At 37.0% G+C, this 16463-nt stretch overlaps 1 protein-coding gene across 13 annotated transcripts in view; it reads left to right on the forward strand.

Moving 5' to 3' along the window:
* LOC141110752 (uncharacterized) overlaps positions 1 to 16463 on the forward strand; it is a 263647-nt gene that overhangs the window by 90190 nt on the left and 156994 nt on the right. For 9 of the 13 annotated variants that reach the window (XM_073602320.1, XM_073602327.1, XM_073602323.1 and 6 more), the window contains 6 exons: positions 1731 to 1859; positions 3851 to 3979; positions 6078 to 6206; positions 8238 to 8366; positions 12972 to 13055; positions 13939 to 14088. In XM_073602320.1, coding sequence (XP_073458421.1) covers positions 1731 to 1859; positions 3851 to 3979; positions 6078 to 6206; positions 8238 to 8366; positions 12972 to 13055; positions 13939 to 14088 — 750 coding nt within the window. The remainder of the gene's footprint in view (positions 1 to 1730; positions 1860 to 3850; positions 3980 to 6077; positions 6207 to 8237; positions 8367 to 12971; positions 13056 to 13938; positions 14089 to 16463) is intronic. The other 4 variants (XM_073602321.1, XM_073602329.1, XM_073602332.1 and 1 more) reach the window with 4 other exon arrangements.

The following is a 16463-nucleotide window of genomic DNA, read 5'->3' on the forward strand; positions in this document are numbered from 1 at the left end:
CAGTTCCTGTTCCGTTTGACAACCAATAAATATACATAGGATTAGGAGAAATCTCCCAAATGGTGACACTACTTGACAAATGCTCTATATTATTCTAATTCGAAGCTAAAACAAGTTTATATAGTGTTGGCCTTGACATAGGTTAATCTCTTGTGTTACTATATTATCTAATTCAAGTAATAAATGTCACAAATCTCTCTCCAGTCACCAGTTTATAGGGTCTCTTAAAGTGTATGTCAGAGCAAAATTATATATATATTGTGGGAGATTAGCTCGTGGGGATCACCTTTTCTCGAAAATGAAGGCCAGCGTGCAGGCAGTTGCCAGCTTTATTTACAAGTGGTTTGCAAAGTCATGAAAATAAACAAAAATATTAAAGTAAATCCTTGCCATCCGGCGCTAAACTAAACAGTAGACTGCTCTCTATGCGGTGTGGGGCTGGTCCCCGTCACCCACAAAACATATGGTAAAGCAAACCTTCTTTTTCAATCCAATCAAACAGAGCTCCTCTCTTTCAGTTTCCCTTCTGAGTCTCAGGCCAGAGCCCTGCTGTGCTCTCTTCCTGGTCATTTAAAGTCCACCAGAGCATGGACTCAAGTGGACCACAACACCTGGACCGGAACCAAGCCTGCCACAGAGGCTGGACAAACCTGGGTCGGGGGTTCTACCTTACAATAGAAGGAATGTGAGGTGAAATATACCGATTATCGATGACCTCACCTCTCATACCGTCACATATCCTCCCCCTCTGCTCAAGCCCCTGCGGCTGAGCAATTGTCCCAAGCATACAGCGCGTGCGGGAGAAGGCATCTGCATTGTTTTGGAGCTTGTCCAGCCTATGCTCTGCTGTAAACTTAAAGGGCTGTAAAGCCAGGAACCATCTTGTCATGCGTGCATTTTTCTCCCTGTTGTCACACATCCACTTTAGGGGAGCATGGTTGGTGACCAGCTTAAATGACCTCCCCAACAAGTAATAATTCAGGGAGTTTAAGGCCCATTTAATAGCGAGACACTCTTTTTCGGCAATGGCATAGGTTTTTTCATGCTTGTTCATGAAAAAAACTATATATATATATATATATATATATATATATATATATATACTGTTTATAAACAATATGTAAATGCTGTAAGTTGTACATCTCTCCAATACATGCACATTTTCCCCAGGTTTTATTCCTTCAAAACCCAACACAAAGAAAACATGAAAAAACTGCTGATCTACCAGAAATGCAATAAGCGTCTAACTTCATATTTGGGTCACCAATACAGTTAGTTTGCTGAACTCAAATCATAAGCAGTGTTGTCAGTCCTGTCTTGTGAACAGTCCCACACATATTTGTTTCCTACTATAGATGTATACATTGATTGCTTTCTCAGCAAAACAATGCTGCTGCTCCCATAAGCCAGCCCATGTATTGTTTGTGAGGAAAGGGCTATTGCAGGTTGTAGTTCTAGGGGTATGACTGAGCCAACAGAAATTGACCTCCTAGCACCTGCCTCTGCAAATATTTTACAAACCTGACGATTATGTCTCAAACAGTAATAAAAAGCTTTTTCTCACTACAGAAGCAGGGTCAAACAAAAATAAATATTTTGGGGCAGAGGGAGGAAGGAGGCTGGGCGTTAAATTTAGGCAATATCTGAACATAGCATTTTAGTCGTATTCGCTCATTGAAGAGGAGTTGAACTCTTTACTACCATTTCATAATATTTTCTAAATATATTAGGTCATTCACAATCTGGAGGTAAAAGTGGAAATGGGCAAGGTAGTGATGAAGAACAAGGAAAGATCAATATCCGCATAAAAGGAGGAAAGAAAGGATCATTCAAAGAAGATAATTCAAAAGAAAATAAGGGTACATTTCTTTCTAAAAAAGAATGTTTATCAATTTAATCTTAAAAATGATATCCTGAGGATACATTTATAGATAGTCTGTTTGGATAGCTTTTCCTCTACTGTATTATCGACCATGTTTACACTGTAGGCATAGAGGTGTTTTTTTGGCTTACCTCCACTATATATTGTCTATGCTCCCATAGAGGATATTTCTCCAGTCTTCCTGCTCTGTATGACAACTGTCACTGGGGCAGGAATTGAGAGGAAATAATGGGGAGACAGACAACAATAAAATAATGACTGAAGTTATGAGAGTTCCCCTTTATAAAATTAATCTAAAACGTTATTTCATTGCTGCTTGTGTCTGTTTTGGGAGAATCCCCCCACCCCCCCAGTACCTGTTCTTTTTGACACCCAATAAATAGACATAAAATTAGGAGAAATCTCCCAAATGGTGACATTAGTTGACAAATGCTCTATATTATGCTAATTTGAAGCTAAATCAAGTTTATAAAGTGTTGGCCTTGACGTAGCTTAATCTCTTGTGTTACTATATTATCTAATTCAAGTAATGAATGGCCATGAATCTCTCCCAGTCACCAGTTTATAAGGTCTCTTAACCACTTGCTTACTGGGCACTTAAACCCCCCCTCCTGCCCAGACCAATTTTCAGCTTTCAGCGCTGATGCACTTTGAATGACAATTGCGCGGTCATACAACACTGTACCCAAATGAAATTTGAATCATTTTTTTCCCACAAATAGAGCTTTGTTTTGGTGGTATTTAATCACAGCTGGGATTTTTATTTTTTGCTCAACAAACAAAAAAAGATGGAACATTTTGAAAAAGAAAATCATGTTTCATAGTTTGTTATAAAATTTTGCAAACAGGTCATTTTTCTCCTTCATTGATATGCGCTGATGAAGCGGCACTGGTGGGTACTGATAGGCTGCACTGATGGGCACGGATAGGCACAGTTAAGGTGGCACTGATTGGGACAGATAAGGCGGTACTGATGGGCACAGATAAGGCGGCACTGATGGCCACTGATGGGCGCTGATGGGTGGCACTGATGGGTGGCACGGATGGGTGGCACGGATAAGTGGCACTGATGAGCACTGATAGGTACCACTGATGGGTGGCACTGATGGGGGTGACATTAGTTGACAAATGCTCTATATTATGCTAATTTGAAGCGAAATCAAGTTTATACAGTGTTGGCCTTGACGTAGCTTAATCTCTTGTGTTACTATATTATCTAATTCAAGTAATGAATGGCCATGAATCTCTCACAGTCACCAGTTTATCAGAGCAAAATTATATATATATATATATATATATATATATATATATGTTCATAAACAGTATGTATATGTAAATGCTGTAAGGTGTACATCTCTCCAACAATACATGGACATTTTCCACAGTGTTGTTTGCTTCAAATCCCAATACAAAGACAACATGAAAAAACATTTAATCTAACAGAAATGCAATAAGCATCTAACTTCCTGTTTGGGCTACCAATACAGTTCATTTGCTGAACTCAAATCCTAAGCAGTGTTGTCAACTCTGCCTTGTGAATTGTCCCACATATACTTGTTTCCTACTATGGATGTATACATTGATTGCTTTCTCAGAAAAACAATGCTGCTGCCTGGACTCCCATAAGCCAGACCATGTATGGTTTGTAAGGAAAGGGCTCTTGAACGTTGTAGTTCTAGGGGCATGACTGAGCCAACAGAAATTGACCTCCTAGCAGCTTCCTCTACAAATATTTTACAAACCTGCAGAAAATGTCTCAAACAGTAATAAAAGCTTTTTCTCACTACAGAAGCAGGGTCAAAAAAATAAAATAAAAATTCTGGGACATGCTATAGAGGGGGAGAGGGAGGAAAGAGATTTGGGGTTAAATTTAGGCAATATCTGAACATAGCATATTTGTTGTATTCGCTCATTGAAGAGGCATTGAACTCTTTACTATAATTTCATAATATCTTCATAATACATTAGGTCATCCACAATCTGGAGGTAAAAGTGGAAATGGGCAAGGTAGTGACGAAGAGCAAGGAAAGATCAATATCCGCATTAAAGGAGGAAAGAAAGGGTCATTCGAAGAAGATAATTCACAAGAAACTAAGGGTACATTTTTTCTAAAAAGAATGTTTATCAATTTCATCTTTAAATGAATATCGTGAGGATACATTTATAGATAATCTGTTTGGATATCTTTTCCTCTACTGTATTATGGACCATGTTTACACTGTATGCATGGAGGTGTTTTTGGCTTACATCAACTAAATACTGTTTATTCCCCCATAGAGGATATTTCTCCAGTCTTCCTGCTCCGTATGACAACTGTCACCGGGGCAGGAATTGAGAGGAAATAATGGGCAGACAGACAACAATAAAATACTGACTGAGGTTATGAGGGTTCCCCTTTATAAAATTAATCTAAATCATTATTTCATTGCTGCTTGTGTCTGTTTTGGAAGAATTTCCCCTCAGTTCCTGTTCCGTTTGACAACCAATAAATATACATAGGATTAGGAGAAATCTCCCAAATGGTGACACTACTTGACAAATGCTCTATATTATTCTAATTCGAAGCTAAAACAAGTTTATATAGTGTTGGCCTTGACATAGGTTAATCTCTTGTGTTACTATATTATCTAATTCAAGTAATAAATGTCACAAATCTCTCTCCAGTCACCAGTTTATAGGGTCTCTTAAAGTGTATGTCAGAGCAAAATTATATATATATTGTGGGAGATTAGCTCGTGGGGATCACCTTTTCTCGAAAATGAAGGCCAGCGTGCAGGCAGTTGCCAGCTTTATTTACAAGTGGTTTGCAAAGTCATAAAAATAAACAAAAATATTAAAGTAAATCCTTGCCATCCAGCGCTAAACTAAACAGTAGACTGCTCTCTATGCGGTGTGGGGCTGGTCCCCGTCACCCACAAAACATATGGTAAAGCAAACCTTCTTTTTCAATCCAATCAAACAGAGCTCCTCTCTTTCAGTTTCCCTTCTGAGTCTCAGGCCAGAGCCCTGCTGTGCTCTCTTCCTGGTCATTTAAAGTCCACCAGAGCATGGACTCAAGTGGACCACAACACCTGGACCGGAACCAAGCCTGCCACAGAGGCTGGACAAACCTGGGTCGGGGGTTCTACCTTACAATAGAAGGAATGTGAGGTGAAATATACCGATTATCGATGACCTCACCTCTCATACCGTCACATATCCTCCCCCTCTGCTCAAGCCCCTGCGGCTGAGCAATTGTCCCAAGCATACAGCGCGTGCGGGAGAAGGCATCTGCATTGTTTTGGAGCTTGCCCAGCCTATGCTCTGCTGTAAACTTAAAGGGCTGTAAAGCCAGGAACCATCTTGTCATGCGTGCATTTTTCTCCCTGTTGTCACACATCCACTTTAGGGGAGCATGGTTGGTGACCAGCTTAAATGACCTCCCCAACAAGTAATAATTCAGGGAGTTTAAGGCCCATTTAATAGCGAGACACTCTTTTTCGGCAATGGCATAGGTTTTTTCATGCTTGTTCATGAAAAAAACTATATATATATATATATATATATATATATATATATATATATATATACTGTTTATAAACAATATGTAAATGCTGTAAGTTGTACATCTCTCCAATACATGCACATTTTCCCCAGGTTTTATTCCTTCAAAACCCAACACAAAGAAAACATGAAAAAACTGCTGATCTACCAGAAATGCAATAAGCGTCTAACTTCATATTTGGGTCACCAATACAGTTAGTTTGCTGAACTCAAATCATAAGCAGTGTTGTCAGTCCTGCCTTGTGAACAGTCCCACACATATTTGTTTCCTACTATAGATGTATACATTGATTGCTTTCTCAGTAAAACAATGCTGCTGCTCCCATAAGCCAGCCCATGTATTGTTTGTGAGGAAAGGGCTATTGCAGGTTGTAGTTCTAGGGGTATGACTGAGCCAACAGAAATTGACCTCCTAGCACCTGCCTCTGCAAATATTTTACAAACCTGATGATTATGTCTCAAACAGTAATAAAAGCTTTTTCTCACTACAGAAGCAGGGTCAAACAAAAATAAATATTTTGGGGCAGAGGGAGGAAGGAGGCTTGGCGTTAAATTTAGGCAATATCTGAACATAGCATTTTAGTCGTATTTGCTCATTGAAGAGGAGTTGAACTCTTTACTACCATTTCATAATATTTTCTAAATATATTAGGTCATTCACAATCTGGAGGTAAAAGTGGAAATGGGCAAGGTAGTGATGAAGAACAAGGAAAGATCAATATCCCCATAAAAGGAGGAAAGAAAGGATCATTCAAAGAAGATAATTCAAAAGAAAATAAGGGTACATTTCTTTCTAAAAAAGAATGTTTATCAATTTAATCTTAAAAATGATATCCTGAGGATACATTTATAGATAGTCTGTTTGGATAGCTTTTCCTCTACTGTATTATCGACCATGTTTACACTGTAGGCATAGAGGTGTTTTTTTGGCTTACCTCCACTATATATTGTCTATGCTCCCATAGAGGATATTTCTCCAGTCTTCCTGCTCTGTATGACAACTGTCACTGGGGCAGGAATTGAGAGGAAATAATGGGGAGACAGACAACAATAAAATAATGGCTGAAGTTATGAGAGTTCCCCTTTATAAAATTAATCTAAAACGTTATTTCATTGCTGCTTGTGTCTGTTTTGGGAGAATCCCCCCACCCCCCCAGTACCTGTTCTTTTTGACACCCAATAAATAGACATAAAATTAGGAGAAATCTCCCAAATGGTGACATTAGTTGACAAATGCTCTATATTATGCTAATTTGAAGCTAAATCAAGTTTATAAAGTGTTGGCCTTGACGTAGCTTAATCTCTTGTGTTACTATATTATCTAATTCAAGTAATGAATGGCCATGAATCTCTCCCAGTCACCAGTTTATAAGGTCTCTTAACCACTTGCTTACTGGGCACTTAAACCCCCCCTCCTGCCCAGACCAATTTTCAGCTTTCAGCGCTGATGCACTTTGAATGACAATTGCGCGGTCATACAACACTGTACCCAAATGAAATTTGAATCATTTTTTTCCCACAAATAGAGCTTTGTTTTGGTGGTATTTAATCACAGCTGGGATTTTTATTTTTTGCTCAACAAACAAAAAAAGATGGAACATTTTGAAAAAGAAAATCATGTTTCATAGTTTGTTATAAAATTTTGCAAACAGGTCATTTTTCTCCTTCATTGATATGCGCTGATGAAGCGGCACTGGTGGGTACTGATAGGCTGCACTGATGGGCACGGATAGGCACAGTTAAGGTGGCACTGATGGGGACAGATAAGGCGGTACTGATGGGCACAGATAAGGCGGCACTGATGGCCACTGATGGGCGCTGATGGGTGGCACTGATGGGTGGCACGCATGGGTGGCACGGATAAGTGGCACTGATGGGCACTGATAGGTACCACTGATGGGTGGCACTGATGGGGGTGACATTAGTTGACAAATGCTCTATATTATGCTAATTTAAAGCGAAATCAAGTTTATATAGTGTTGGCCTTGACGTAGCTTAATCTCTTGTGTTACTATATTATCTAATTCAAGTAATGAATGGCCATGAATCTCTCACAGTCACCAGTTTATCAGAGCAAAATTATATATATATATATATATATATATATATATATATATATATATATATATATATATATATATATATATATATATATGTTCATAAACAGTATGTATATGTAAATGCTGTAAGGTGTACATCTCTCCAACAATACATGGACATTTTCCACAGTGTTGTTTGCTTCAAATCCCAATACAAAGACAACATGAAAAAACATTTAATCTAACAGAAATGCAATAAGCATCTAACTTCCTGTTTGGGCTACCAATACAGTTCATTTGCTGAACTCAAATCCTAAGCAGTGTTGTCAACTCTGCCTTGTGAACTGTCCCACACATACTTGTTTCCTACTATGGATGTATACATTGATTGCTTTCTCAGAAAAACAATGCTGCTGCCTGGACTCCCATAAGCCAGCCCATGTATGGTTTGTAAGGAAAGGGCTCTTGAACGTTGTAGTTCTAGGGGCATGACTGAGCCAACAGAAATTGACCTCCTAGCAGCTTCCTCTACAAATATTTTACAAACCTGCAGAAAATGTCTCAAACAGTAATAAAAGCTTTTTCTCACTACAGAAGCAGGGTCAAAAAAATAAAATAAAAATTCTGGGACATGCTATAGAGGGGGAGAGGGAGGAAGGAGATTTGGGGTTAAATTTAGGCAATATCTGAACATAGCATATTTGTTGTATTCGCTCATTGAAGAGGCATTGAACTCTTTACTATAATTTCATAATATCTTCATAATACATTAGGTCATCCACAATCTGGAGGTAAAAGTGGAAATGGGCAAGGTAGTGACGAAGAGCAAGGAAAGATCAATATCCGCATTAAAGGAGGAAAGAAAGGGTCATTCGAAGAAGATAATTCACAAGAAACTAAGGGTACATTTTTTCTAAAAAGAATGTTTATCAATTTCATCTTTAAATGAATATCGTGAGGATACATTTATAGATAATCTGTTTGGATATCTTTTCCTCTACTGTATTATGGACCATGTTTACACTGTATGCATGGAGGTGTTTTTGGCTTACATCAACTAAATACTGTTTATTCCCCCATAGAGGATATTTCTCCAGTCTTCCTGCTCCGTATGACAACTGTCACCGGGGCAGGAATTGAGAGGAAATAATGGGCAGACAGACAACAATAAAATACTGACTGAGGTTATGAGGGTTCCCCTTTATAAAATTAATCTAAATCATTATTTCATTGCTGCTTGTGTCTGTTTTGGAAGAATTTCCCCTCAGTTCCTGTTCCGTTTGACAACCAATAAATATACATAGGATTAGGAGAAATCTCCCAAATGGTGACACTACTTGACAAATGCTCTATATTATTCTAATTCGAAGCTAAAACAAGTTTATATAGTGTTGGCCTTGACATAGGTTAATCTCTTGTGTTACTATATTATCTAATTCAAGTAATAAATGTCACAAATCTCTCTCCAGTCACCAGTTTATAGGGTCTCTTAAAGTGTATGTCAGAGCAAAATTATATATATATTGTGGGAGATTAGCTCGTGGGGATCACCTTTTCTCGAAAATGAAGGCCAGCGTGCAGGCAGTTGCCAGCTTTATTTACAAGTGGTTTGCAAAGTCATAAAAATAAACAAAAATATTAAAGTAAATCCTTGCCATCCGGCGCTAAACTAAACAGTAGACTGCTCTCTATGCGGTGTGGGGCTGGTCCCCGTCACCCACAAAACATATGGTAAAGCAAACCTTCTTTTTCAATCCAATCAAACAGAGCTCCTCTCTTTCAGTTTCCCTTCTGAGTCTCAGGCCAGAGCCCTGCTGTGCTCTCTTCCTGGTCATTTAAAGTCCACCAGAGCATGGACTCAAGTGGACCACAACACCTGGACCGGAACCAAGCCTGCCACAGAGGCTGGACAAACCTGGGTCGGGGGTTCTACCTTACAATAGAAGGAATGTGAGATGAAATATACCGATTATCGATGACCTCACCTCTCATACCGTCACATATCCTCCCCCTCTGCTCAAGCCCCTGCGGCTGAGCAATTGTCCCAAGCATACAGCGCGTGCGGGAGAAGGCATCTGCATTGTTTTGGAGCTTGTCCAGCCTATGCTCTGCTGTAAACTTAAAGGGCTGTAAAGCCAGGAACCATCTTGTCATGCGGGCATTTTTCTCCCTGTTGTCACACATCCACTTTAGGGGAGCATGGTTGGTGACCAGCTTAAATGACCTCCCCAACAAGTAATAATTCAGGGAGTTTAAGGCCCATTTAATAGCGAGACACTCTTTTTCGGCAATGGCATAGGTTTTTTCATGCTTGTTCATGAAAAAAAAAAAAAAATATATATATATATATATATATATATATATATATATATATATATATATATATATATATATATATACTGTTTATAAACAATATGTAAATGCTGTAAGTTGTACATCTCTCCAATACATGCACATTTTCCCCAGGTTTTTTTCCTTCAAAACCCAACACAAAGAAAACATGAAAAAACTGCTGATCTACCAGAAATGCAATAAGCGTCTAACTTCATATTTGGGTCACCAATACAGTTATTTTGCTGAACTCAAATCCTAAGCAGTGTTGTCAGTCCTGTCTTGTGAACAGTCCCACACATATTTGTTTCCTACTATAGATGTATACATTGATGGCTTTCTCAGCAAAACAATGCTGCTGCTCCCATAAGCCAGCCCATGTATTGTTTGTAAGGAAAGGGCTATTGAAGGTTGTAGTTCTAGGGGTATGACTGAGCCAACAGAAATTGACCTCCTAGCACCTGCCTCTGCAAATATTTTACAAACCTGACGATTATGTCTCAAACAGTAATAAAAGCTTTTTCTCACTACAGAAGCAGGGTCAAACAAAAATAAATATTTTGGGTCAGAGGGAGGAAGGAGGCTTGGCGTTAAATTTAGGCAATATCTGAACATAGCATTTTAGTCATATTCGCTCATTGAAGAGGCATTGAACTCTTTACAACCATTTCATAATATTTTCTAAATATATTAGGTCATTCACAATCTGGAGGTAAAAGTGGATATGGGCAAGGTAGTGACGAAAAGCAAGGAAAGATCAATATTCACATTAAAGGAGCAAAGAAAGGGTCATTCGAAGAAGATAATTCAAAAGAAAATAAGGCACATTTTTTCTAGAAAGAATTTTTATCAATTTCATCTTAAAATGAATATTGTGAGGATACATTTATGGATAATCTATTTGGATAGCTTTCCCACTACTGTATTATGGACCATGTTTACACTGTATGCATGGAGATGTTTGTTATCACAACAAGTTTCCAAATGTTTTTCTAATGCATGTTTTAAAAACAAAGTAGTGATCCCATTTGTGGCTACCAGCTTACCTTTAATGTCTTACATTGATTGTCACAGATGCTATAAAAATTATTTTGAAGCTTAGCTCTAGCCAAACTTTTACTTTGTTTAAGGTTTGGTTATTTTGGCAAAGTATTGGACCCGCTATCAGATTTTGAAATGTATGCGATGCCAAAACTTTTTGCTAGTTTGGATAGAGTTGGGAACTACTGAGTCTCCTGCCAAAATTGTATTGCTCCTCAGGACTCCATTAGAGAGATTTCCCCCACTTCCTGTCCAGCAGAAAGTGGGGGAAAGTGCAGAAAGTGGGAGTAAATCCCTCTAATGAAGCCCCAGGTAGTACTTAAAACTCCAGAGGAAGTCTAATGTTTTTGGCTTACATCCACTAAATGAACTGTCTATGCCCCCACAGAGGATATTTCTTCCTGCTCTGTGTGACAACTGTCACTGGGGCAGGAACTGGGAGGAAAAAATGGGGAGACGGACAACAAAGAGACATACAACAATAAAATACTCACAGAGCCTATGAGAGTTCTCCTCTCATAAAAATTATTGTTGATCTGCCAGAATTGCAATGAGCTTCTAACTTCCTGTTTGGGCGACCAATACCGTACATTTGCTGAATCCCAAGAAGTGTTGTCATCCCTTCCTTCTGGACTATCTTACACATAGCTATTTGCAACTCCAGATTTATACATTTCTCAGCAAAACAATGCTGCTGCCTTGAATCCAATAAGCCAGCCCATGTACTTGATGTAAGGAAAGGGCTTTTGTAGATTGTAGTTCTAGGGGCATGCCTGCACCAACAGAAACTGACCTCCTAGCAGCTGCCTCTTCAAATATTTTACAAGCCTGGTGATTATGTCACAATCAATAATTAAAGCTGTTTCTCACTACAGAAGGAAGGTCAAGTAAAAAAAAAAATATTCTGGGACAGGTTTTAGAGGGGGGAGATGCAGGGAGTTTTGGGGTTACATTTATGCATTCTGTAAACAGAACCTTTAAGTTGTATTGGTTTATTAAAGAGACTTTGATCTTTTTTTCATAAAATCATCTAAATATATTAGATCATCCACTATCTGGCGGTAAAAGTAGAAATGGGCAAGGTAGTGATGAAGAACAAGGGAAGATCAATATTTGCATAAAAGGAGGGAAAAAAAGGGTCATCTGAAGAAGATAATTCAAAAGGAAAAAAGGGACATTTTTTCTATAATGAATGTTTATCAATATCATCTAAAAATTAATATTATGGCGATTAATGTATAAATAATCTGTTTAGATAATCTTTCCTCTACTGCATTATGGACCATGTTTTACACTGCATGGAGGTGTTTGCTACCCCAACAAGTTTCTGGAATTTTTCTAATGCAAGTTTGAAAAACAGTAGTGATCCCATTTCTAACTACTAGCTGCTTTTAATGTCTTCCACTGACTGTCACAGATGCTATAAGAATTAACTAATAGGCTTACTCTAGCCAAACGTTTATTTTATTTAAGTTTTGGTTATTTTGGCAAATGGATATTTTGGCGAATGGATATTTTGGGAAAGGGCTGGAGCTCCTGTCAATTTTTTATTGTTCCTTAGGACTTAATTAGAGAGATTCATGCCACACACACACACACACACACACACTTCAAGTGCTACTGGCAACATTTCACCCAAAAGGAAATAGGTGTAACTTTCTGACTACAACGACTGAAATCAAAATGCTTATTCTTTTTTTTTTTTTCTTTTTTTTTAGTAGAATAGAGAAAAGTTAGAACCTTAGTTTTTAATTTATATCTTTGTCTCTGTTGTAGATTTTCTTCCTATTTCAGTCTGGTTTTCCAGTCTGAGAGAATAATGGGGAGACAGACAACAATAAAATACTGACAGAGGTTCTGAGAGTTCCCCTATCTAAAAGCAATGAAAAAATCTTTCATTGCTGCTTGTGTCTTTTTTGGGAAAATTTCTCTTTAGTTCCTGTTCTGTCTGACACCCAATAAATAGAGAGGAGGAGGAGAAATCTCCCAAATGGTGACATTAGTTGACAGATGCTCTAAATTATTCTTATTCTAAGATAAAAATAGTTTGGCTAGTGTTGACCTTTAGCTAACTTAATCTCTTGTGTTTCTATATTATATATTTAATCTCTTGTTACTATTTTATGTAATCCAAGTAGGGAATGGCAGTGACAGCCATGAGGATAGTGGGAAGCATGAAGGAAAACACAAGGGAAGACATGACTCTCCAGGGAAGAAACGTAAGTTAATTTCTGACCAAGCTTTATCCTTCTCTAAAATTTTTCTTAAAATTCCTTGAAGTAGACCTGAAGGTAAAACCTTTTTTTCATTTTGGAAATAAAAAGTCAGGGTTATAACTCCTGTCAGGAATTTTGTTTTCCATCTGTATCCCAGCGTGGAGATTCTTCTTCACTTTCTATGACATAACCACAACAGTAAGTGATAGTAAATCTCTCCAAAGTAAGGAAAATCCCTAGCAGTCACCAGGTTCACCAGAACTACTTAATGGAAGATTTCCCTTCTCTTCCTGCTCTGGTGACCGTTCAAAGTTTGGGATTTCTTTTCACTTTTAGTGATAAAGATCACCAGGAAGAATAGAAACCCAAGTGTATGTGCATCTCTATAATGGGGGCACGGACATAAATAAATACCTGGCTTGTGTTCTAATCTCTCCCTGCTTAAATATAAAAAAAAAAAGTTTTGCCTTCAGTTATATTTCAACAGTTTTATTCAACCAATAGTTACAATTTCCATTACCTTTCAAATGTGGACTATGTAATCCCCAATACTAAAACACTGACCCTTGATCTGTGCTATTGGGTAGGTGCATCTCTATAATTGGGGCACGGACATAAATAAATACCTGGCTTGTGTTCTAATCCCTCCCCGCTTAAATATGAAAAAAACTAAATACTAAATACTAAAACTAAAACACTGACCCTTGATTTGTGCTATTGGGTATCTTAGAGAATTCTAGTAAACTAATTATGTACACTTTACCATAATGTAATACATATGCGTTTTATGCCAGCCCTATTCAAATATTGTAACTAGTGTAACTCTTGATTAACATAAGAATGAGGTTGCACAGTTTAATTAATTGTTATTTATATTTAAAAAAAGACATTGGAAAGTCCTCCCTTGAAGACATAGACTTGGACAGTGGCACTTTTCCAACTAATAGCCCAGAAGTCACAATAGAGCCAATAATTATACCTCAAACTGCTCACATACTATATGAAGAAAACTCAAAGGGTACAGAAGAAGTAGAGAGTAAGTATATATAAATAATCAGACATATAAAGTTCCAATATAGCCAAGTATTTTAGATCTATAAACCATAGATCAACTCAGATCATAAAAATATGGCATTTGCATATATCCTTACATTACCTTACACAGGTTACATACATGTAATCTGTAAGGAGGATTACAGAGACACTGTCCTTTTGCCCATGTAAGGCAAAGTGAAAGTGTCTTTGCACAGAGTATCCCCTAACCCCATATGCTCACCTTACCTGCACCCTCTGGCAGCTCCTTGCTTAATGTTTCTTTAAAGATAACCTGGGGTAAGATTTAAATGGGAGCTCTCACTGCTGATCTAGCCTTATCAATATGCTAGTTACACAGTCTTTCATTCTAATCTAATGACTTGATATTTCCTTACATTCTGATCTAGAATGAGTATTAAATTGGTATCATAGCTATACATGTGCAGGATGAAAAAAATTGTTTAGTTTCAATTCATTATTTAACTAAATTTGTTTAGTTAAATTTGTTGCATTCGTTACATTCGTTTTTGGGATTCGTTTAGTTCGTGTTCGAATTTGAAAAAATTTTACCGCATTCGAAAAAACTATCAAATTCGAGAAAATTCTACCACATTTGAAATTCAAATTTCATATAGAATGAAATTGAATTCCAATAGAAAAGATTAGAATAGAAAATAATAAAAGAATAGAAAAAAATAGAACAGAATAGAAAAAATATAATATATTCTATTCTAATATTTTCTATTCGAATTTGAATTCGTTCTGTACCAAATTCCAATTTCGGAAGTTGGTTTTATATATATATATATATATATATATAAAACCAATTTCCGAAATTCAAATTTCGTATAGAATGATTTTGAATTTGAATAGAAAAGTTTAGAATAGAATAGAAAATAATAGAAAAGAATAGAATAGAAAAACAATAGAACAGAATAGAATAAAATACAATATATGTTTTTCTAGTTTATTCTTTTATATTATTTTCTGTTCTATTCTAATCTTTTCTATTCAAATTCAATTTCATTCTATATGATATTCTAATTTCGGAAGATGTTTTATATATACACTGTATTTATTGGTGTATAACACTCACTTTTTCACCATGAAAATCGGGTGCAAATAGCATGTGCGTGTTATACGCCAATACTTCAATTTCAGCTGCCTCGGAGGGGACAGGGAGGGGGGCGGGATGAGCACCATCAGATTACATACAGTGAGAATCTCCTGTTTACTTGGCGGCCTCTGTAATAGGAAGTCCGCTCTCCTGGCCACCATTGGACCACTGTTCTGTCCATCATAGAAGATTCTCACTGTATGTAATCTGTTGGCGCTCATTCCGCCCTGCTCCCTGTTCCCTCTAAACTGCAGAAGGGCATCGATCAGGCTGCAGTGATGGCAATGGTGAGGCTGCTGCATTGATGGCAATGGTGAGGCTGCTGCATTGATGGCAATGGTGAGGCTGCTGCATTGATGGCAATGGTGAGGCTGTTGCATTGATGGCAATGGTGAGGCTGCTGCATTGATGGCAATGGCGAGGCTGCTGCTTTGATGTGGACTGATGAGGCTGCATTGATGTGGACTAATGATGCTGCATTGATGTAGACTGATGACGCTGCAGATGGGCACTGACCCAAAGTTCTTTATATAAAATTAAAGGTTTTTTTCCTGAAACTTCCTTCTTAAAATGAATGTGCGTGTTATAGACCTGTGCATGTTACATGCCGATAAATATGGTATATATATATATATATATATATATATATATATATATATATATTCTGTTCTATTGTTTTTCTAGTCTATTCTTTTCTATTCAAATCTTTTCTATTCAAATTCATTCTATACAAAATTTGAACCTTAAAAGCCATGTTCCAAAATTCGACTTTCCTATAGAATGAATTTGAATTTGAATAGAAAAGACTATTATAGAATAGAAAATAATAGAAAAGAAAAGCATAGAAAATCAATAGAACAGAATAAACAAAAATATTATTTATATATATATATATATATATATATATATATATATATATATATATATATATATATATATATATATATATATATATATACTATTGCTTTATTATTTTATTGTATTTTTTAGAAAATCAATTTCTATTTTTTTCGAATTAGATTTAAATTTGTTTTCGAATTCGTACATTTTTTCCGGATTCGTTTAAATCCGTTACTTTTTGGGATTTTTTAAGATATGCGGATACCTTCAGTTTTAAGAAAGTGCTATTATGCTTCCTACTCATTCAGTGAGGGACATTTTTTAATCCTTTCATTTCCTTTCTCCACGTTGGGATATACATTCTCTATATGTATCTATTTTAAAGTTGATCTTTGTGGGTATAAGGTGGGTTTGTAATC

This window comes from Aquarana catesbeiana, linkage group LG10, assembly GCF_042186555.1.
Source record: "Aquarana catesbeiana isolate 2022-GZ linkage group LG10, ASM4218655v1, whole genome shotgun sequence".
Classification (NCBI taxonomy): Eukaryota; Metazoa; Chordata; class Amphibia; order Anura; family Ranidae; genus Aquarana; species Aquarana catesbeiana.